This window comes from Saccopteryx bilineata, chromosome 1 (assembly GCF_036850765.1).
Source record: "Saccopteryx bilineata isolate mSacBil1 chromosome 1, mSacBil1_pri_phased_curated, whole genome shotgun sequence".
Lineage (NCBI taxonomy): Eukaryota > Metazoa > Chordata > Mammalia > Chiroptera > Emballonuridae > Saccopteryx > Saccopteryx bilineata.
Genome location: NC_089490.1, coordinates 345,272,671 through 345,295,724, shown reverse-complemented (window position 1 = coordinate 345,295,724; position 23,054 = coordinate 345,272,671). Strand labels below are relative to the sequence as shown.

The 23,054-nt window shown below is 38.5% G+C and overlaps 1 protein-coding gene across 3 annotated transcripts in view; it reads left to right on the top strand.

Moving 5' to 3' along the window:
- UVRAG (UV radiation resistance associated) overlaps nucleotides 1–23,054 on the top strand; it is a 361,575-nt gene that overhangs the window by 71,354 nt on the left and 267,167 nt on the right. For all 3 annotated transcript variants that reach the window (XM_066249903.1, XM_066249894.1, XM_066249913.1), the window contains one exon: nucleotides 16,262–16,336. In XM_066249903.1, coding sequence (XP_066106000.1) covers nucleotides 16,262–16,336 — 75 coding nt within the window. The remainder of the gene's footprint in view (nucleotides 1–16,261; nucleotides 16,337–23,054) is intronic.

Below are 23,054 nucleotides of genomic sequence, written 5' to 3'. Positions count from 1 at the left end.
AATTTATATACAATAAAATTCATTCTTTAAAATAATATACTTCAGTGAGTTTGAAAAATATATAAGGTTGAATAACTACCACCACAGTGAGTAATGTTGCTATGAATATTTAAATATAGGTCTTTGTGTTGCTACATGTTGTCACTTTTCTTGAGTAAATACCCAGAAATGAAATTTATTGTCCTAAAGGTAAATGTATGTTGAAATTTATAAGAAATTGCCATACTTCTTTATAAAGTGACTATCATTATACTTTTCCATCAGCATAGTATGATCGTTCCATGCCTTTGTATGCACTTGTTATTGTCAGTCTTTTTTTTATTTTTTATTGTCAGTCTTTTTAATTTTAGACATTCTAATGGGTTCTGACATGGTATCTCATTGTAATTTTAATTTTCCCGATGATAAAATGATGTTAAGAATTAAAAAAATTTCTTTCATTGGTTTCTTTGTGGTGTGCACAGTCTCTTGCAAAATGTTTGTTCACATCTTTTGCCCTTTTAAAAATTTGTTTGAGTCTCATTAATGAGTTAAATTGTTATATGAATTCTGGATGAGCCAGTCCTCTATAAGATACAAATTTTGTAAATATTTTCTGCCTGTTTGTGGCTTGGTTTTTCCCTTTTTTTTAAAGTATCATTCACAGAACAGAAGTTTTTAAATGTTGATCAAGCCCACTATATCAGCTTTTTATGTTTTATTGTTTATGTCTTCTCTAAGACATCTTTGCCTAACCCAAGATCATAAAGATTTTATCCTATGAAGTAGTTTTTCTAGAAATTTTATAGTTTTAGGTTTTATATTTATGTCTGTGCTTCATTTTGAATTAATTTTATTTACATAAAATACAAGGTTCATTGTTCTACATATGGATGAACATTTGTTCCTGTATTTTTGTTTGTAAAGGCTATTATTTCTCCATTGAATTACCTTGTAATCTATGTTGAAAATCACTGTTGAAATCATTTGTGTGGATCTATTTGTGGACTCTTCACTGATCTAGACATCTGTCTCTATGCCAGTACCACGTTATCTTTATTTTTTTTAAGTGAGAGGAGGGGAGATGGACAGATTCCCGCATGCTCCCCTACCAGGATCTACCCGACAACCCCTGTCTGGGGCCAATGCTCAGACCAGTCGAGCTATCCTCAGTGCCTGATGCGACGCTCAGACCAGCTGAGCTATCCTCAGGCCCCAGGACTGACACTGGAACTAATAGAGCCACTGTGTGAGAGAGGAGAGGGAAGAGAAGCAGATGGTCACTTCTCATGTGCACCCTAACCAGGGATCGAACCTGGGATGTCCGTAAGCCTGGCCAACACTCTATTCACTGAGCCAGCCGGCCAGGGCCCCCATTATCTTGATAAATATTGAGGTTTCAATAGTCTTGGATTCAGGTAATATGAATCCTTCAACTTTGTTCTCTTTTCTGAGTTGTTCTGGCTTTTCTAGATCTTTTGCCTTTACATATACACTTTAAAATCCTTTTGGAATTATGATACGTGTTGAATTTAAGAAAACTTGGGGAGAATTGATATCTTAAAATTACTGAGTATTTAATCTACAGACATGATACATTTCTCCATTTGTGAAAATCTTTTATTTCACTCATCAGTTTTTTGGTAGCATACAGCATGCAGATCTTGCACATATTTTGTTATTTTCGTGCCTATGGATTCCATGTTTATTGATGCAATTTTAAATGGTATTCCTTTTAAAAAGATTTCTATTTCTAATTTTTGTTGCTACTATATAGAAACATTTCTGTGTTGATGTTTTAGTCTATGACCTTACTAAACTCACTTTTTACATCTGGTAGGTTTTTGTTGTTCTTTGTGAATTCCTTTTGTAGATTGTTATATAGTCATTCATGTTGTCTGTGAACTTTTCTTTCTTTTTTTCTTTTCTTTTTACATATTTTTCTTGTCTTATTTTACTGATTAAGATCTCAGTACAATGTTAAATAGATAGGAGCATAGAGTGGACATCCTTTTTTGTTGCTGATCTTAGGGGAAAGTATTCAGTCTTTCACTATTAAGTATATTAGCTACAGATTTTGTAGACATTTTATCAAGTTGAGGAAGTTTCCTTTTATTTGGAGTGGATTTGTTTGCTGATATTTTCTGAAGGCTTTTTTTCATCTAAGTCCATGAGGGATATTGGTCTGTACTTTTCTTGGAGCACCCTGTCTGATTTAGTATCAGAGTAATGCTGGTCTCATAAAATGGATTGGGAAGGGTTTGCTCATCTATCATTGGGAGAGATATGTGTAGAGTTGTTAAGTATTTCACAAATGTTTGGCAGAATTTTTTAGTGAAGCCATCTGGGTGTTAAGATTTTGTGGGAAAGGGCTATTCAGGTTATCGATATCTTTTTAAAAAAATATTTTTAAAAATAGATCTTGAGGGGGGGAGAAGAAGGAAGTGAGAAGCATCAACTCATAGTTGCTTCACTTTAGTTATTTGTTGATTGCTTCTTGTATGTGCCTTGACCAGGGGGCTCAATCCGAGTCAGTGTCCCCTTGCTTAATCGAGTGACCTTGGGCTTCAAGCCCGTAACCTTTGGACCCAAGCCAGTGACTGTGGAATCATGTTGATGACCCGCGCTCAAGCCAGTGGCTCTGGTGTTTTGAACCTGGGACCTCAGTGTTCCAGGTTGCCACTCTATCCGTGGTGCCACCACCAGTCAGGCAGGTTGGTTATCTGTATTTTCTTAAGTGAGCTTTGATAGGTTGTCTTCCAAATAATTTGTCACTTTTACCCAAGATTTCAAATTTATTGCTATAAAAACTTCTACAATATCACTATATCCATTTCACAGGATATAGTGATTCTTTCCTCTTTTATTCTTGTTGTTGGTAATTTCTGTCTTCTCTTATGATCATTCTGACTAGAGATTTATCAATTCTGTTATTTTCTCAAAAAAGTGTGTTTCATATCTTTATTGTCATTGTTTTCAGTTCCATTTTTGCTTTTATCATTATTTTCTTCTATTTGCTTACTATGGGTTTAATTTGCTGATCTTTGCTAATTTTTTCTTTTTCTTTTTTTAATGAGAGAGAGAGGAGACAGCGGGACAGGCAGGGACAGGTAGACAGGAAGGAAGAGAGATGAGAAGCATCAACTTGTGTTGTGACACTTTAGTTCATTGATCACTTTCTTTTTTTTTTTTTTTTTTTTTACTTTGATTGGAAATGAGGTCCCTTTATTCTGTTTCTTTTTTTTTTTTTTTTATAATTTTATTTTTTTAATGGGGTGACATCAATAAATCAGGATACATATATTCAAAGATAACAAGTCCAGGTTATCTTGTCGTTCAATTATGTTGCATACCCACCACCCAAAGTCAGATTGTCCTCCGTCACCCTCTATCTTGTTCTCTCTGTGCCCCTCCCCCTCCCCCTTTCCCTCCCCCATTCCCCCCTCCCCCCCGTAACCACCACACTCTTATCAATGTCTCTTAGTTTCACTATTATGTCCCACCTACGTATGGAATAATACAGTTCCTGTTTTTTTCTGATTTACTTATTTCGCTTCGTATCATGTTATCAAGATCCCACCATTTTGCTGTAAATGTTCTGATGTCATCATTTCTTATGGCTGAGTAGTATTCCATAGTGTATATGTGCCACATCTTCTTTATCCAGTCATCTATTGATGGGCTTTTTGGTTGTTTCCATGTCCTGGCCACTGTGAACAATGCTGCAATAAACACGGGGCTGCATGTGTCTTTACGTATCAATGTTTCTGAGTTTTGGGGATATATACCCAGTAGAGGAATTGCTGGGTCATAAGGTAGTTCTATTCGCAGTTTTTTGAGGAACCACCATACTTTCTTCCATAATGGTTGAACTACTTTACATTCCCACCAACAGTGGATGAGGGTTCCTTTTTCTCCACAGCCTCTCCAACATTTGCTATTACCTGACTTGCTAATAACAGCTAATCGAACAGGTGTGAGGTGGTATCTCATTGCCGTTTTGATTTGCATTTCTCTAATACTAAAGAAGATGAGCATCTTTTCATATATCTGTTGGCCATTTGTATTTCTTCCTGGGAGAAGTGTCTATTCATATCCTCTTCCCATTTTTTTATTGGATTGTTTGTTTGTTTGTTGTTGAGTTTTATGAGTTCTTTGTATATTTTGGATATTAGGCCCTTATCTGAGCTGTTGTTTGAAAATATCATTTCCCATTTAGTTGGCTTTCTGTTTATTTTGTTATCAGTTTCTCTTGCTGAGCAAAAACTTCTTAGTCTGATGTAGTCCCATTCATTAATTTTTGCCTTCACTTCTCTTGCCATTGGAGTCAAATTCATAATATGCTCTTTAAAACCCAGGTCCATGAGTTGAGTACCTATGTCTTCTTCTATGTACTTAATTGTTTCAGGTCTTATGTTTAGATCTTTGATCCATTTTGAGTTAACTTTTGTACAGGGGGAGAGACTGTAGTCCAGTTTCATTCTTTTGCATGTGGCTTTCCAGTTTTCTCAGCACCATTTATTGAAGAGGCTTTCTTTTCTCCATTGTGTGTTGTTGGCCCCTTTATCAAAAATTATTTGACTATATATATGTGGTTTTATTTCTGGACTTTCTATTCTGTTCCATTGGTCTGAGTGTCTATTTTTCTGCCAATACCATGCTGTTTTGATTGTCGTGGCCCTATAATAGAGTTTGAAGTCAGGTATTGTTATGCCCCCAGCTTCATTCTTTTTCTTTAGGATTGCTTTGGCTATTCGGGGTTTTTTATAGTTCCATATAAATCTGATGATTTTTTGCTCTATTTCTTTAAAAAATGTCATTGGAATTTTGATGGGAATTGCATTAAATTTGTATATTGCTTTGGGTAATATAGCCATCTTGATTATATTTATTCTTCCTAGCCAAGAACAAGGTATATTCTTCCATCTCATTATATCTTTTTCAATTTCCCTTAACAATGGTTTATAGTTTTCATTATATAAGTCCTTTACATTCTTTGTTATGTTTATTCCTAAGTATTTTATTTTTTTTGTTGCAATCGTGAAGGGGATTATTCTTTTGAGTTCCTTCTCAGTTGTTTCATAGTTGGCATATAGAAAGGCTATTGACTTCTGTATGTTAATTTTGTATCCTGCGACCTTACTGTATTGGCTTATTGTTTCTAGTAGTCTTTTTGTGGATTCTTTGGGGTTTTCGATGTATAGGATCATATCATCTGCAAAAAGTGATACCTTTACTTCTTCTTTTCCGATATGGATGCCTTTTATTTCTTTGTCTTGTCTGATTGCTCTGGCTAGAACCTCTAGTACCACATTAAATAAGAGTGGAGAGAGTGGACAACCCTGTCTTGTTCCTGATTTAAGGGGGAAAGCCTTCAGTTTAGTGCCATTTAATATGATGTTAGCTGATGGTTTATCATATATGGCCTTTATCATGTTGAGATATTTTCCTTCTATACCCATTTTGTTGAGAGTCTTAAACATAAAATTGTGTTGTATTTTATCGAAAGCCTTTTCTGCATCTATTGATAAGATCATGTGGTTTTTGTTCTTTGTTTTGTTGATATGGTGTATTACATTAACCGTTTTACGTATGTTGAACCATCCTTGAGATTCTGGGATGAATCCCACTTGATCATGATGTATTATTTTTTTAATATGTTGTTGTATTCGATTTGCTAGTATTTTGTTTAGTATTTTAGCATCTGTATTCATTAGAGATATTGGTCTGTAGTTTTCTTTTTTTGTGCCATCCTTGCCTGGTTTTGGTATGAGGGTTATGTTGGCCTCATAAAATGTGTTTGGAAGTATTGCTTCTTCTTCAATTTTTTGGAAGACTTTGAGTAGAATAGGAACCAAGTCTTCTTTGAATGTTTGATAAAATTCGCTGGTATAGCCGTCAGGGCCTGGACTTTTATTTTTGGGGAGGTTTTTAATGGTTTTTTCTATTTCTTCTCTACTGATAGGTCTGTTTAGGCTTTCTGCTTCTTCTTGACTCAGTCTAGGAAGGTTGTATTTTTCTAGGAATTTATCCATTTCTTCTAGGTTGTTGAATTTAGTGGCATAAAGTTTTTCATAGTATTCTACAATAATTCTTTGTATATCTACGGTGTCCGTGGTGATTTCTCCTCTTTCATTTTGGATTTTGTTTATATGAGTTCTTTCTCTTTTTTCCTTGGTAAGTCTTGCCAAGGGTTTGTCAATTTTGTTGATCTTTTCAAAGAACCAGCTCCTTGTTCTATTAATTTTTTCTATAGTTTTTCTGTTCTCTAATTCATTTATTTCTGCTCTGATTTTTATTATCTCCTTTCTTCGGCTGGTTTTGGGTTGTCTTTGTTCTTCTTTTTCTAGTTCCTTAAGGTGAGAAGTTAAGTGGTTCACTTGGGCTCTCTCTTGTTTGTTCATATATGCCTGAAGCGATATGAACTTCCCTCTTATCACTGCTTTTGCTGCATCCCATAGATTCTGATATGTGGTATTGTCATTTTCATTAGTCTGTATATATCTTTTGATCTCTGCACTTATTTCTTCTTTGACCCATTCATTTTTTAAAAGTATGTTGTTTAGTTTCCACATTTTTGTGGGATTTTTTTCCTCTTTTTTGCAGTTGAATTCTAGTTTCAAGGCTTTATGATCAGAAAATATGCTTGGTACAACTTCAATTTTTCTGAATTTGCTGATGTTGTTTTTGTGGCCCAACATATGGTCAATTCTTGAGAATGATCCATGTACACTGGAGAAAAATGTATACTCAGTCACTTTGGAATGAAATGTCCTGTAGATGTCTATCATATCCAGGTGCTCTAGTGTTTTGTTTAAGGCCACTATGTCTTTGTTGATTCTCTGTTTGGATGACCGATCTAGAGCCGTCAGCGGTGTATTGAGGTCTCCAAGTATGATTGTATTTTTGTCAGTTTTTGTTTTAAGATCAATAAGTAGCTGTCATATATTTTGGTGCTCCTTGGTTTGGTGCATATATATTAAGAATTGTTATGTCTTCTTGATTCAGTGTCCCCTTAGCCATTATGAAATGGCCATTTTTGTCTCTGAGTACTTTTCCTGTCTTGTAGTCAGCATTATCCGATATGAGTATTGCTACACCTGCTTTTTTTTGGATGTTATTTGCTTGGAGTATTGTTTTCCAGCCTTTCACTTTGAATTTGTTTTTATCCTTGTTACTTAGATGAGTTTCCTGTAGGCAGTATACAGTTGGATTTTCTTTTTTAATCCATTCTGCTACTCTGTGCCTTTTTATTGGTGAGTTTAATCCGTTTACATTTAGTGTAATTATTGATACTTGTGAGTTCCCTATTGCCATTTTATAGATTGCTTTCTGTTAGTTTTGTGTCTTGTTTGATCCTTCTCTTTCGTTTTTCTATCTTTTGTTTTTATTTGGTTGTATTCCATACATCTTTCCTCTGTTGCTATCTTTTTTATCTCATGTGCTTCTGTGGTGGTTTTTTCAATGGTGGTTACCTTTGAGTAATGAAAAGGGTCCCTACCCTGTTCATTGTAGCGAACTATTTTGTGAGTACTTTTGCACTCCATCGTCCTTTGCTACTGTTAATCTCCATCTTCTCCCCCTCTTTCTTTTTGTTGTTGTCACAGTTTAAATTTGGTTTTATTGTGTTCTTCTTGGAGCTTTTACTTGTGGCTCTGTTTTTTTTTTGTTCTTTGTATCTGATTGGAGAACCCCCTTTAGTAATTCCTGGAGTGGGGGTTTTCTGATGATAAATTCCCTCATCTTTTCTGTATCTGTGAATGTTTTTATTTCTCCTTCGTATTTGAAGGATAGCTTTGATGGGTATAGTATTCGTGGCTGAAAGTTCCTCTCTTTCAGGACTTTAAATATTGGGGTCCACTCTCTTCTAGCTTGTAGAGTTTCTGCTGAGAAATCTGATGATAATCTAATGGGCCTTCCTTTATATGTTGTATTCTTCTTTTCCCTGGCTGCCTTGAGAATTTTTTCTTTGCTGTTTGTTTGTGTCAATTTCATTATGATATGCCTTGGAGTAGGTTTGTTGGGGTTAAGAAAACTCGGAGTTCTGTTTGCTTCTTGAACTTGAGGCTTTAGTTCTTTCCACAGGCTTGGGAAGTTCTCATCTATTATTTGTTTGAGTATGTTCTCCATTCCATTTTCTCTCTCTTCTCCCTCTGATATACCTATTATTCTTATGTTATTCTTTTTGATGGAGTCAGATAATTCTTGTAGGGCTATCTCATTTTTTTAAATTTTTGAGTCTCTTTCTTCTTCTCTGTGTTGTGCCTCAAGTTGCTTGTCTTCTATTTCACTAATCCTCTCTTCTATCTGACCTGTTCTATTAGCTAAGCTTGTTATTTCGTTTTTCAGCTCGTGAATTGAGTTTTTCATCTCTGTTTGATTTGTTTTTATAGTTTCAATTTCCTTGGACATATATTCTTTGTGTTCATTGAGTTGTTTTCTGAGCTCCCTAAATTGCCTTTCTGTGTTTTCTTGTATATCTCGGAGGATTTTTAGTATTTCTATCTTGAATTCTCTGTCATTTAGCTCCAAGGTTTCCAATATATTAAATTTTTTCTCCATAGATTTTTCCTCATCTAGCTGTGTTACCTTTCTTTTGTATCCATGATATTCGATTTTCTCTTCCTTAATGGCATCTGAGGGTGGTTTTGTTGATAGTATTAATGAGATTTAATAAAGAATAAAAAGTTAAAAAAAAAACAATAAAAAAAAATCAAAAAGAGTTGTTTTTTTTAAAAAAAAAATTAATAATGAAATAAAGAAAAATAAAATAAAAATTAAAAAAAAGGAAATTATTCCCCCCCTCCTTTTTTTCCTCTCCTCTCCTCTCCCCTCTTTTTTGAGAAAATCTTGTGGTGGACTGTGAATTATAACAAACAATGCCTGTGATGGAGGGCCTGAATTGGGGAAAAGTAATAAAGGGGCAAAAAAAAAAAAAAAAAAAAAAAAGGAAAGAAAAAAGAAAAAAAAAGAGCGTATGGACCCACAAAAAGCAAATAAGGAAAAAATTTGGGTCAAGAATGAAATGATTTGCTTTTAGGTGTTGGTTGTCTAAGAATTATGATGAGAGGAATAAGAGGAAAACGGAAAAATGGGGGGACAAATTAAAAAATTACTATTGTATTTAGTGGAACAAGAACTAGATAATATGGAGAGCCAGGGATGAGAGCACTGCTAGTGAGTTAAAAAGGTGAAGTAAAAACCCCCCAAAATGCCACAAACATAGGTTTGAGTCCCAGATAAGATAATTTGTTTGTTATTGAGGTTTGAATGAGAGGAGATGTAAAGGAGAAAGGAAGAAACTAATATAGAGGGAGAAAAGAAAGAGAGAGAAAAAAAGAGGTAACCACTAAAAGAAGAAAAAAGAAAGGAGAGAGAGAGAGAGAGAGTTAAGGGTTTTGGAGTGCAACCCTCATAGAGAGAAAGGAAGAGAAGAGAAAAGATAATGGGAGATGTAACACTTATGGGTAGTGTAGTTCAAGGAGAGGAGAGAGTAAGACCGGTAGAGAGTTAATCGGCCAAATTGGAGGAGGAAAAAAAAGTATCAAGAATGAAGATAAGAGAAACAAACGAACAAATATAATAAAATGGGATAGGTTATAAAGTCTGCAGATTATTCTTGATTTTGAGAGGTTATCTTCTTGCTTTTTCTTTTCTCTCCCTCTTCCTGGTCGGTGACTCTGTATCCCGGGTTCTGCCCCTTTGGCACGCTCAGGTAGAGGTTTGCAGTTGATAAGTCTCTATGGCAATGTCATGTATTGTGCTTTAGTCTCGTTGGCAGTCGAAGCTCAATAGCATTTATAGGCTCCGACAGTGAGAGAGTCCGTGTTCCTGGAGCCTTTCTCCTAGTCTTTCCTTCCTTAATTAGTAGCCTGATAATCCAGCTATGGGGGTGCTGCTGCCTCTGCCTGGATAGTAAGAGGCTCAAATTGCTGGCAACTCCCCACTCTATTTCCACTCAGCACAGGGCTCTGGGTAAGGCTCAGTCAGTCAGAGCTGCTAGCATAATCAGGCGGGCTTTCTGCCCACTCAAAGACCTCTGGCTCTGCCACTCTGTCCGGTAACACAAGCAGGCGCCCACTTCCGGGGCGCTTGGAGGAAACTCTCACTCACTGTCTGCGACCAGGATATCCGGTCAGCAGTCTCACGCTCTGAGCGAAACCCCCAACCGCAGGGAAAAGTTGTAGCATTGGAATTGAGTCTCACTCCGTCCCCGTGCGCGGCTTTTGCAAGGCGCTGGGGCGGCTCGAGATTCCGCTTTGGCCCACACAAAGGCCCCTGACTCTGCCCCTCTGTGCGATAACACGGGCGCGCACTGCCGAGGCACTCGGAGGAATCGCTCACTCCTTATCTGCGCGCGCAAACCAGGATATGAGGCCGGCCGCGGTTCCCTCTGAGTGAAACACCCTCCAGCACGGAAAATCTCCACCGTTGGAATTGAGTCTCGCTCCGTCCCTGTGCGCGGCTTTTGCAAGGCGCTGGGGCGGCTCGAGATTCCGCTTTGGCCCACACAAAGGCCCCTTACTCTGCCCCTCTGTGCGATAACACGGGCGCGCACTGCCGAGGCACTCGGAGGAATCGCTCACTCCTTATCTGCATGCGCAAACCAGGATATGAGGCCGGCCGCGGTTCCCTCTGAGTGAAACACCCTCCAGCACGGAAAATCTCCACCGTTGGAATTAGTTCTCACTCCCTCCCGTGCGTGGCTTTCCCAGGAAGAAATTCTCGCCCACTAACTGCGCACCCACCAGGAGACCGGGTAAAATGGCCGCTCTGCTTTTCTTTCTTTGTTTGGGTTTGGCGCGAGTGTTAGCTTGTATTGCCTGGGTTGCCACAGGATCAGATTTTCCTCGGCTTGGATCTCTGTGCCACAGCCTGGTTCAGCCGTTTGTGCTGCGGCGGCCTGGATCTATTCACCCCCTTTGCCCGCCTCAGTTTCTATATTCACAGTTACCAGAGAAAGCCGCCCTGTTTAGGTTAGTGAGGAAGGAGGAGCATTTCTTACTCCCTATTTCCTTCGGGGTTTGGTTATATATTTAGCCAATTTTTCACTCAATCATACCTTTGGGTGTATTGCGAAGCATCTGGAAGCTCCAAGTATAGGATTTTCTGTTTCTGGTTGAAGATCTTGTTGAGTTTTGGGGGAGATTTATCGGTATCGCTTCCTACCCCGCCATTATTCTGACGTCATCCCCTGATCACTTTCTTATACATGGCTTGACTGGGGGACTTCAGCTGAGCCAGTGAACCCCTTGCTCAAGCCAGTGACCTTGGGCTCAAGCCAGTGACCTTGTGGGTCATGTCTATGGTCCTGCGCTCAAGCCGACGACCCCGTACTCAAGCTGGATGAGCCCACGCTCAAGCTGGTGACCTTGGGGTTTGGAACCCGTGTCCTCAGCATCCCAGGCCGAGGCTCTATCCACTATGCAACTGCCTGGTCAGTTTGATCTTTGCTAGTTTTTTAAGGCAGGATCTGGATTACTGATTTGGAAAGTTTTTTGTCTAAAATAAGCATTTAGTAAAAATTCCTCTTAAGTATTGCTTTAGCTGTGACCAACAAATTTTGATACTGTATTTTCATTTTTATTTAATTCAAAAATTTAATTTTCCTTTTATTTCTTCTTGACCTTAATGGTTATTTAGAGGTATGTTGTTTAATTTACGAATAATTGTGGATTTTCCAGATAGCCTTCTTTTGTTGATTTCTACTTTAATTCTATTGAGTTTAGAGAAAATGTTTTGTATGGTAGTGATCCTTTTAACTTTTCTGACATTTATTTTATGGCCCAGAGTGTATGATCTGTCTTGGTGAATGTTTCATATGAATGTGATGTGTATTCTGCTGTCATTGAATGAAATGTTTTACAAATGTTCACTAGATTAAGTTGGTTGATAGTATTAATGAATTTTGAATGTTAAATTGAAATTAGCCAAAGAAGAAACAATGTGGTTAGTCACGGAAGAATTATGAACATAGTCTAATTCATTCATTTTTATTTGAGGAAACTAGGCCCAGAGTGATGATGGAACTTGTCCAAAGTCACATACTTGTTTGTGCCAGGGGACTACAACTATAACCCTGTTTCCTGAATAGCTGTTAGAGGTAATATAGTTAATCAAGGTGTTTTACCAGAAGTCATGAACTAAGGTTGGTTTTGGATTTTGATGACAAAGAGACAAAGGAGTTTGACGATAGCTCTGTTCACAGTGGAAGTTTGGGGAATTTGTTGAACTGTGTACATGGGCCATGTTTAATGGCAGGAGTTCTTGTGCTTAGTTTAAGTGGTTAGAACTTTGTATTAATACAACAATAGTTGTGAACTTTAGTTGTCTGAGTATCTTTTTGCATTTATGTAATCCTTTTACGTGCACACAATGACCCGGGCCTTTTGTGAGCAAGTGTTGTTATTTTATTCAATAAAAGCGAAAAACTCAGAAAAATGGAAGCCCGGAGAGATTTAATAATTTGCTAAAGATGGATTTGCAGTGATGGGTGGATATAGGCTATTGCTTGTTCATTGCTCAGATTATATTATTCATTCTATTAAATCTAATCATCTGTTTTAAAATTGTGCCATTTTTTCCATAAATGGATTGAAATACCAGAGTGTGGTTAGATTAATGGAGCTTTGTATTCTTTAATCTCTGTATTAGTATTCTAACACATTGTTAGGTCAATAGTCTATAATTAATGAGTAAAGGATCATATACTATCATTTAGTATAGTATATCTTTTTTTCTTATTACAGTTTTGAAATTTACATAGTAATGTGGGATATCATGCAGCCTGTTTATTAAGCAAGCTTTTCTTTTTCTTTTCTTAGTTCAAGAACAAAAAGATAGTTCTAAACTTTATGGTTGCCTGATTCTAATGCACTATATTATTAGACTCCCCCCCAATATTACTCCTGTCTACCTTCCAAAAGTACTTTTTTTTTTTTTTTCTTCAAAGATTTTATTTATTCATTATAGAGAAGGGAGAGAGAGAGAGTGAGAGAGAGAGAGAAGGGGGGGAGGAGCTGGAAGCATCAACTCCCATATGTGCCTTGACCAGGCAAGCCCAGGGTTTTGAACCGGCAACCTCAGCGTTTCCAGATTGACGCTTTATCCACTGCGCCACCACAGGTCAGGCCACTTTTTTTTTTTTTTTTTTTTTTTTGAGGGTGGGGGAGAGAGAGAGAAAGAGAGAGAGAAATGAGAAGCATCAACTCATCATTGCACCACTTTAGTTCATTAATTGCTTCTCATATGTGCCTTGATGAGTGGTAGACAGAGGGTTTGCTGAAGCCATTGACTTTGGGATCATGTATATGATTCTGTGCTCAAGCTGGCGACTTCACGCTCAAGCTGGTGAGCCCTGCACTCAAGCCAGATGAGCCCATTCAAGCTGGTGACCTTGGGGTTTCAAACCTGAGACCTCAGGTCCCAGGTCAATTCTCTATCCACTGTACCACCACTGGCCCAAAAGTACTTTCATATTGAATTATCTCTTTTAATCTTTATGACACCTCTGTAAGGTGGAGCAAGGAGCGCTTTCTGCTCTTGGCTGATGAGGGAATTAAAGAATGGGCCATTAGCATGAATTAACTATTATAAGTTGGGTAGAGTACTAGGCTCTAGGGCTATGAAGATAAATCAGAGTTGAAGTTAGAATTAGAACCCAGAGTACTTGATTTTTTTAGCCCACTATCTTCTCAAGTACTAGATCTAAGTTGTGTCTTATTTTATAGCAAACCAATTTAATACAATATAATCTTGATGAAGCTTATGTTATGAGAATATTTCATATTAAATTTGCTCTTGCTGTTAGGACCTCCCTCCCCCGACAGTGGTATATTTTCTTATAATTTTGAAAGTAATACATGTTCTTTGTGGCCAATTTGGAAAAATTTGAAAAGCACAGAGAAGAAAATAAAAAAGTATGTATAATCCTTCTGCCCAGCTACAACCATTGTTAACATTAAGATGCATACGATTTTACTTGGCCTGTGGTGGCACAATGGATAGAGCGTTGGCCTGGAATGCTGAGGTCACCAGTTTGAAACCTTGGGCTTATCTGGTCATGGAACATATGACAAGCAACCAATGAACAACGAAAGTGAAGCAAGTATGAGTTTGTACTTCTTGCTTTGTCCTCACCCCCCTTAAAATCAATAAATAAAATCTTAACATTGCAGACAGATAATGAGAATTCTCATGTTTCAATATTTCACAATGTTTTACAAATATATTTAAAAAAGATATTGACTTGTAAGGACATGTAATAAATAACTTCAAAATGCAATGGATATTTAATTTTAAGGCATGCCTTTAACATTTATGTAAAATTTCTTTTTGTTTTTGTTCAATAGAAATTTATCTGGCCACTGAGTAAAGCTAGCAATAAAACTACTGGTTCTCAATGTGTTTAAAAAAAGATGCATATGATTTCAGTCTTTTTATCTCTCTAGCTGTATATATATGTATATAAAATATTTTGTGGTTGTATAATTTCAGATCCCTTCTAATCTTGAAATTGATTTTATAATACTTCCTCTTTGCTCTCATAAAATGAAATAATTCTTGAGGTAGATTTATAGTTGTTATAAATTTATTATTGCAGACTCATCTTTTGTTGTTGATGTATTCAATTAACTAAATGTTATAGGTAAACAGAAAATGTGATTAATTTTGCTTTAGTAATAGAGGCAGGATATATTGAAGTCAGATAAATGTTCACAGGAATTTTCTGCTTCTGGTTTTGGCTATTCTGTCTGTAGCTAGAGAAAGAAGAGACAGAGTATTCTATTCTGGTAATCTTTTCTATCTTTTCCCACTTGAACCCTCACTTAATCCCTTTACTGCACAAGCAGTTAAAATTTTTTTATAGCCACAACTCTTCCTGATGATGTAACTAAATCTATTTCCATGTTTCACAATTGAATATTTTATACTATTTTGCATTAGTCTTTATTTTACTTCTTCAGTTTTAAAGTTTTAATCTTTCTACCTTTCAGGTGAAATTTAATTTCAGGTGGCATTGACTAAAACTCAAACCAGTTGCATTTGAAAGAAAATGGCGGCCCTGGCCGGTTGGCTTAGCGGTAGAGCGTCGGCCTAGCGTGCGGAGGACCCGGGTTCGATTCCCGGCCAGGGCACACAGGAGAGGCGCCCATTTGCTTCTCCACCCCTCCGCCGCGCTTTCCTCTCTGTCTCTTTCTTCCCCTCCCGCAGCCAAGGCTCCATTGGAGCAAAGATGGCCCGGGCGCTGGGGATGGCTCTGTGGCCTCTGCCCCAGGCGCTAGAGTGGCTCTGGTCACAACATGGCGACGCCCCGGAGGGGCAGAGCATCGCCCCCTGGTGGGCAGAGCGTCGCCCCTGGTGGGCATGCCGGGTGGATCCCGGTCGGGCGCATGCGGGAGTCTGTCTGACTGTCTCTCCCTGTTTCCAGCTTCAGAAAAATGGAAAAAAATAAAAATAAAAAAGAAAGAAAGAAAATGGCATGCAGACAGTAATTAAGCGGACATATAAACACTTCATTGATTAGATATTTTCTTTTAACTGTCCTTTTGAAAATAGAAAATATTAATCTTTTATTTTTTTCCTAAGGCTTAATGTTTTTTAAGGTACTCTTATAGACTAACTGTACTGTGTTTTCTTTGAGATAGGAGAAGGTAGGTCTTGGCTGGCTGGCTCAGTGGATAGAAGGTCAATCCCTGGTCAGGGCACCCAGGAGAAGTGACCATCTGCTCACTTCCCCTCCCTCTCCCCCTTTTCTCCCTCTCCCCCTTCTCTCCCTCTTCTCCTCCTGCAGCCAGTGGCTTGATTGGTTCTAGCGTGGCCCCAGGTACTGAGGATAGCTTGGTTGGTCCAAGCCTTGGCCTTAGGTGCTGCGGATAGGTCAGTTGATTCAAGCATTGGCCCCAGATAGGGGCTTGCAGGAGTCTGTCTCACTATCTCCCCTCCTACTTTAAAAAAAAAAAAAAAAAGGGAATGTGTGGTATTGCTTCTGAATTCCTATACTTGAGGAAAAGTCTTTCTATAACAACTTCAAGAAGTGTTTCTGGAAAATACATGTAAATCATGGTGCCTGCAGTCTCATGTGATGGTTGTGTGAGGCCTTTAACTAAAGCAGGAAACTCAGTTGATTACCTGGTTCAGTGACAGTGATTCACTTTCTGCTGGCTTGTTAGATATAGCCAGCCTGTTTTTCAGCAATGAAGTATCCTGTTGTAATTGTCATTCTCTGATCATATTAAAACCTGATTGGAATAAGAACTAATAGTATGTTTTCTCCTCTCAGATTCATGCTCGCAACCAAAATGAAATAATTTTTGGACTGAATGATGGCTACTATGGTGCTCCATTTGAACACAAGGTAAGAGGATTTTCCTAGTGCTAGCAGTGTTGGTTAGTGTGCGTATGTCTTGACTTATTGGTCAAAACACATTGAGTCAACAGAATCATGTTTTAAGTGTTACTGTAAATTTGTTGTTTAGTGTGGCTTAGGGTAAATGCCTTTAACATGAAAACTTATTTTGTGGCCACCTCAAGTCATCTTTTTAAAATCTAGATTATCTTCATTTTCCTCAAAGAAAATATGAACTTTTTCTTAATTTATGTAATTCTTTGGCAGTTAAGGATTAATGGTGAATTTTGATTAAATGCAATACAATTTTATTAAATGTTTCAGATTTCTTTTACAACTTTCAATACATCCAAGAAATTGAGTCAAGTTCTATTATGGTCTGTTTCTAAAGGCGATTAGAGAAAGCAGAGGGACAAGAATCCATATTTATCAAATATCTATTATCGATGGTATGATGCCAGGTGATTCATGTTCTTTATCCCATCTGATAATTTAGTTGCAAACCGATGCAGTATGTTTTCTACACAGAGGTGGATTTAACATGGGCACACCAGGTGCTCACCTTGGGCCCCGACTTCTGAAGGGCCCCGCAAAACCCCAACTTTACACTTTTTTTCTAATATAAAGGGCCCAATATTTTCTTCTGTGCCCAGGGCCTCAAATGACTTTAATCCGCCTCTGTTTCTACATGATTTGCTCTTAGTGATCATGCTACTTCATAATTCTTGGTTGTCTGAAATCCTATTGCTAGAATACTCCATTCAGTCAACAACTATTTATTGAGCACCTGCTGAATGTCAACCACTGTGCTCGAGTGCTAAGGGTACAATGATGAGCAAATGGATATTTTTCTATTGTCATGGAGTGTATGGAAGAGATAAACATTTATAAAGGAACCTAACAGATACATATATAAACACAAATGGTTGTCAGTGCAATAAAAGCATATAACGAGGAATTTATTACCTGCTCTAGTGGCTCAGGAAAGGTCTTCTGAGGTCTTGGCTTTTAAGGTTACAATCCAGAGGATGTGTGGAAGTGAACTATGTGGAGGGGGTGAGGGCTGAATAGAGAGCTCATTGCAGGTAGAGGAGGGTAACATGTCGGAATGCCGTGTAGAAACAGGGGACATGGTGAGCTGTAGGGACTGAAGGAAGGTTAGAGTGATTGAAGGAGAGTGATAACAGATGAGGCTGGGGAGGTAGGTAAGGACCATGTCATACAGAACCTTATACAGGATTGTATCCTTGCCATAATTCTTGAGACAGGTAGTTTGCTTTGTTAAAAAAAAAAGATTTTATTTATTGATTTTCGAGAGAGGAGAGAGAGACAGACAGAGAAAGGAGTAGGGAGGAGCAGGAAACATCAACTTGTTGTTTCTCATATTTGTCTTGACTGGGCAAGCCTGGGGTTTTGAACCAGCGACCTCAGCATTCCAGGTTTACTCTCTTCATGATACCACAATAAATCAGGTGAAAATGTTTGATTTAATGAGAGGATTTTGGACCTACTACTGGTGTTGTTGTTGTAATGTCTCTTTTAGAGGATTAGACATCCGGACAGTTGTTGAGGGATTGAGTTTCTTCTGCAGTTGGTAGCTACCTCACCTGAATACCTCACCACAATGCCTGAAACATATTAATAGCCAGTACCTATTGAATATTACTGTGTATCAACACTGTTTTAAGAACTTTATATTTATTATTGTATTTAATCTCCCTAAGAACTCTGTAGCCAGATGTCATACTATTATAGTTGAGGTTTTGAGTAGGTCACTAACTTACACCTTTCTTATCTTTCTGAGTTTGGAACAAATTTACAAGACAGATAGAGATCAGAATATTGGTTTTATTAGTGATAAAGACAATTGGTGCCTGGCCAAGTGGTGGCACAGTGGATGGAGTGTTGGACTGGGACACCAGGACCCAGGTTTGAAACCCCGAGGTTGCCAGTTTGAGCACGGGCCCATCTGGTTTAAGCACAGCTCACTAGCTTGAACCCAAGGTCACTGGCTTGAGCAAGGGGTTGCTCAGTTTGCTGTAGCCCCCCCCCCCCCCGTCAAGGCACATATGAGAAAGCAATCAATGAACAACTAGGGTGCTGCAATGAAGAATTGATTCTTCTCATCTCTCTCCCTTCCCGTCTGTCCCTCCATATCTCTCTCTCTCTCTCTCTCTTTCAAACACACATTGGCTATTGTGGCTTAAATTCCGCAACTTAAAGAATTTATATATGTTTTATTACAAATTGACTCCCCTCCCCAAACAAGACAGACAAGCAAAACTGGATCTTCCCATTATACAGACAAAGCCTGATCCTCCCTGGCCAAAGCAGAAGAATTTATGTGTGCTCTAGACAGGCTATTCCTGAGCAGGAGGAGAGCAGAAAGAACTGAGAGACAAGTGTGCTCAGTTTCGTCTCCCTAGTTTAACGATCTGGTAAGTTATCTGCCTGTACTAGGGATGAGTGAGTGAAGACATAGAGTAAATGGAAATGCTCTTTTAGTGACATTTTACCCTGGAAATAGGGTGGGAAGTTTGTCTATTGTGTGGAAACATGGGGTGCAGAGTGTTGCCCCTGAGCTATAATAATAGCTATTGTTCAGTGAGCACATATGTGCCAGGCACTATGCTAAGTGCTTTACATATCTTACCTCATTTAAACCTCACAGTTGTCCTTTGTGTAGAAGAAGAAGCTGGCACAGAGAAGTCACTTTTATAAGATTACATAGCTACTAATTAGCAGAGTGAGATTAAGACCAAATGGTCAATAAATGTTTATTGAATATATGATTGTCATAGTGATAAATTTTATTCTGTGGTCTTTCAGTTAATGAGTTTTTTAAATGTATAAGTCCTGCGTATTTGCCCCTGCTTTCATATGAACACTTGACAAAGAGGCAGAACCTTAAATGATATTTTTTTTTCTTTTTAAAGAAAGTAGAGTATCTAGTCAGGCTGGCATTATAAGTATACCCTTTGGACCCTCTCTCTTACACCAAACAAAAAGCAATGGTTGTTGAAATAAGAAATTTAAAGAGGACTTAGGTTGCTAAAACAAAGAAACAAAAAGCAAGATAATAAACATCTTTGAAACAGAAATGGAATAGAAACACAAAGAAGCCTGACCAGGCGGTGGCGCAGTGGATAGAGCATCAGAGGATGTGGAAGACCCGGATTCAAAACCCCGAGGTCACCGGTGTGAGCACAGGCTCATCCGGCTTGAGTGCGAGCTCACCAGCTTGAGTGTGGGGTTGCTGGCTTGAACTTGGGATCATAGACATGACCCTGTGGTTGCTGGCTTGAGCCCAAAGGTCGCTGGCTTGAGCAAGGGGTCACTCGCTCTGCTGCAACCCCCCGGACAAGGCACATATGAGAAAGCAATCAATGAACAACTAAGGAGACTTAGGAGCCACAATTAAGAGTTGATGCTTCTCATCTCTCTCCCTTCCTGTCTGTCTGTCCCTATCTGTCCCTGTCTCTCTCTCTCTCTCTCTCTAGCTCTCTCTGTAGCTAACACACACACACACACACACAAGTGGGCAGAAGCCTTGGGAGTAGTTGGTTGAAAGATAGGCTCCTCTGGGCCAAAAGAACAAATGAATACTAAAAGCTGAGTTATTGCTCTCCCTAAGACATCTTTGACATCTTAGAGAAACTGCAGATCTTTAAGGATAATTTTATAAGGGTAAAACTTAAAAGTTGTGGAGAAAAAGGAAATATTGCATGAATTAGGGTGAAAACCAACTTCTCAACAGCAGCAGTAGATGCTGGAAGAAATACAGTGTGTCCGTAAAGTCATGGTGCACTTTTGACCGGTCACAGGAAAGCAACAAAAGACGATAGAAATGTGAAATCTGCACCAAATAAAAGGAAAAGCCTCCCAGTTTCTGTAGGATGATGTGGCAGCATCTGTGCGCATGCACAGGTGGATGATGTAACACTGTGTATACAGCGGAATAGCCCATGGCCATGCCAGTCGAGATGTGGACGGTACAGAGGAAAGTTCAGTGTGTTCTGTGGCTTGCTAAATTCGAATCTGTGACCAAAGTGCAATGTGAATATCGGCGCGTTTATAACGAAGCACCACCACATAGGAATAACATTACTCAGTGGGATAAGCAGTTGAAGGAAACCCGCAGTTTGGTGGAGAAACCCGTTCTGGTAGGCCATCAGTCAGTGACAAGTCTGTAGAGGCTATATGGGATAGCTACCTAAGGAGCCCTAAAGAATCTGTGCGTGAGCCCACATCAAACTGCACTGAATAGGTATGAAACTAGGAGAATTTTCCTTTATTTGGTGCAGATTTCACATTTCTGTCATCTTTTATTGCTTTCCTGTGACCGGTCAAAAGTGCACCATGACTTTACGGACACACTGTATATCTTCAAAGTTCTGTTAACTATTAATATATAATTCTGCTCTTGCCAGTGGTTCAGTGGATAGAGTGTTGGCCTGGTATGTGGACGCCCTGGGTTCAATTCCTGGTCAGGGTACATAAGTGAAGTGACCATCTGCTTTTCCCTTCTCATTCTCCTTCTCCCCCTTTCATTCCCTTTCCTCTCCTGCAGCCAGTGGCTCAATTGGTTCAACTGTCCGCCTTGGGCACTGAGGATAGCTCAGTTGGTCCAAGCAAGTCAGTCTTAGGTGCTAAAAATAGCTCTGTACTTGAGCATTGGCCCTAGGCAGGGATTGCTGGGTGGATTCCAGTTGGGGTGCTTGTGGGAGTCTGCCCCACTATCTCCCCTCCTCTCACCTAAAAATAAATAAGTAAGTAAACAAATAACATTCTATTTCTAGGAAACTTTTTTTTTTTTTGCAAGAGAGAGAGACAGGAAGGGAGAGAAATGATAAGCATCAGTTTGTAGTTGTGTCAGTTTAGTTGTTCTGTGATTGCTTCTCATACATGCCTTGACCGGGGAGTGAGCTGCAGCCCAGCCGGTGACCCCTTGCTCAAGCCAGCGACCTTAGGCTCAAGCTAGCAACTCTGCATTCAAGCTGGCGAGTCCGCACTCAAGACAGACGAGCCTGCGGTCAAGCCAGTGATCTCAGTGTTTCAAACCTGGGACTTTAGTATCCCAGGTTGATGCTCTATTCACTGCGCCACCACTGGTCAGGCCTATTTCTAGTAAACTTTCAGTGAAGAGTAAGGGTGACAGAGAGATAATTTTAAATACACAAAGATTGAGAGTTGATTCACAGACCCTTTATCTAGACAATAATAATAGATGAGGGAGATTGTTTAAAGAGTTAAGACTTACTGAGGTCACTAATTTGTTTGGGAGAAGGACAGAGATATTAAAGAACTTTAGAATTTCTTGGAAAAATTTGTAGTCAAGTGTGATGTTAAGAATGCAAAGATGCCTATTAATGGCACAAAACAATACAGATTTTTAATTAGCATAGGAAGAAAGGGGAATATAAAGAGTAGAAAACTTTGTCAACTTGATAGTAGACAGAAAAGGAAAACAAAAATGATAAACAGGAATATGTAGTACAGTGGTAGAAATAAGTCCAAATATATTTATAATCACAGTAATTGCAAATGGATATCATATCTGTGTTTGAAATACTTCATGAAGGATTTTAAAAATACTGAAGCAACTAGGCTTTGAGAACAGGATTGTATTTTAAGAATGCGTGTTCTGCCTGACCAGGTGGTAGCACAGTGGATACAGTGTCAGCCTGGAACACTGAGGACCCAGGTTTGAAACCCCAACGTCACCGGCTTGAGCATGGGCTCACCAACTTGAGTGTGGGGTTGCTGGCTTGAGCATGACCCCATAGTCGCTGGTTTGAGCCCAAATATCTCTGGTTTTAAACACAAGGTCACTAGCTTGAACCCAAGGCCGCTGGCTTGAGCTCAAGGTTGCTGGCTTCAGCAAGGGGTTACTGGTTCAGCTGGTGCCCCCTGATTAAGGCACATATGAGAAGCAATCAATGAACAACTAAAGTGCAACAACTACGAGTTGATGCTTCTTATCTCTCTCCCTTCCTGTCTCTCTCTTGCTAAAAAAAAATGCATGTTTTGTATAGAAGAGGATGCGTTACACTTTTGAAGCAATAAGTAAACATGTTTTAAAGTAACTTCTAAAATAGTGACTAAAATTTTTGTTGGCTAGTTCTTCAGTATTCTTGTTTTTTGCATTAGCTATAACTACAATAGAAACTCTTACTATTACTTTTGATGATTATGTTGCTGTTAGTGTTCCCCCTGTTCCTATTACTTAAAGTATGTTCAGTCACTATGGGTCTAAAAGCTGAATTACTTATTTTCTCAGAACTTTTGCCTCTTTTTAAAAACTTTCCCAAAATGTCTTTACTTATTTCATAAAACTGTTGAGTTTTTAGGAACCTAGTAAATGTGTCAACTATGTATATACTACAATAGACAAGTAGTTCAGTCTCACTACTAGGGGTGTGTTTGGAAATTAATATATTTGAAAATCTTTGGCTAAAACATACATTGTGGGTTCGAATCCTTTGTTTGGTAACCTTGCTGGCATTATTTGAGAATAATATGTTCTTATTATTTTATGTAGTAAAACTTCATTTATTTGGCATACAAATGTGGAACTCTTAAATATTTAATAGCAGTGCAAAGAGGTAATTGAATAAATGAAGGAAATTTATCTTTAGTTGTAAAAGTGATTCATGATTTTTCTGTCAGTAAATATTATGTACCTACTGTGTGCCCATTATTAAACTAGGTACTGAAAGGCAAAAAC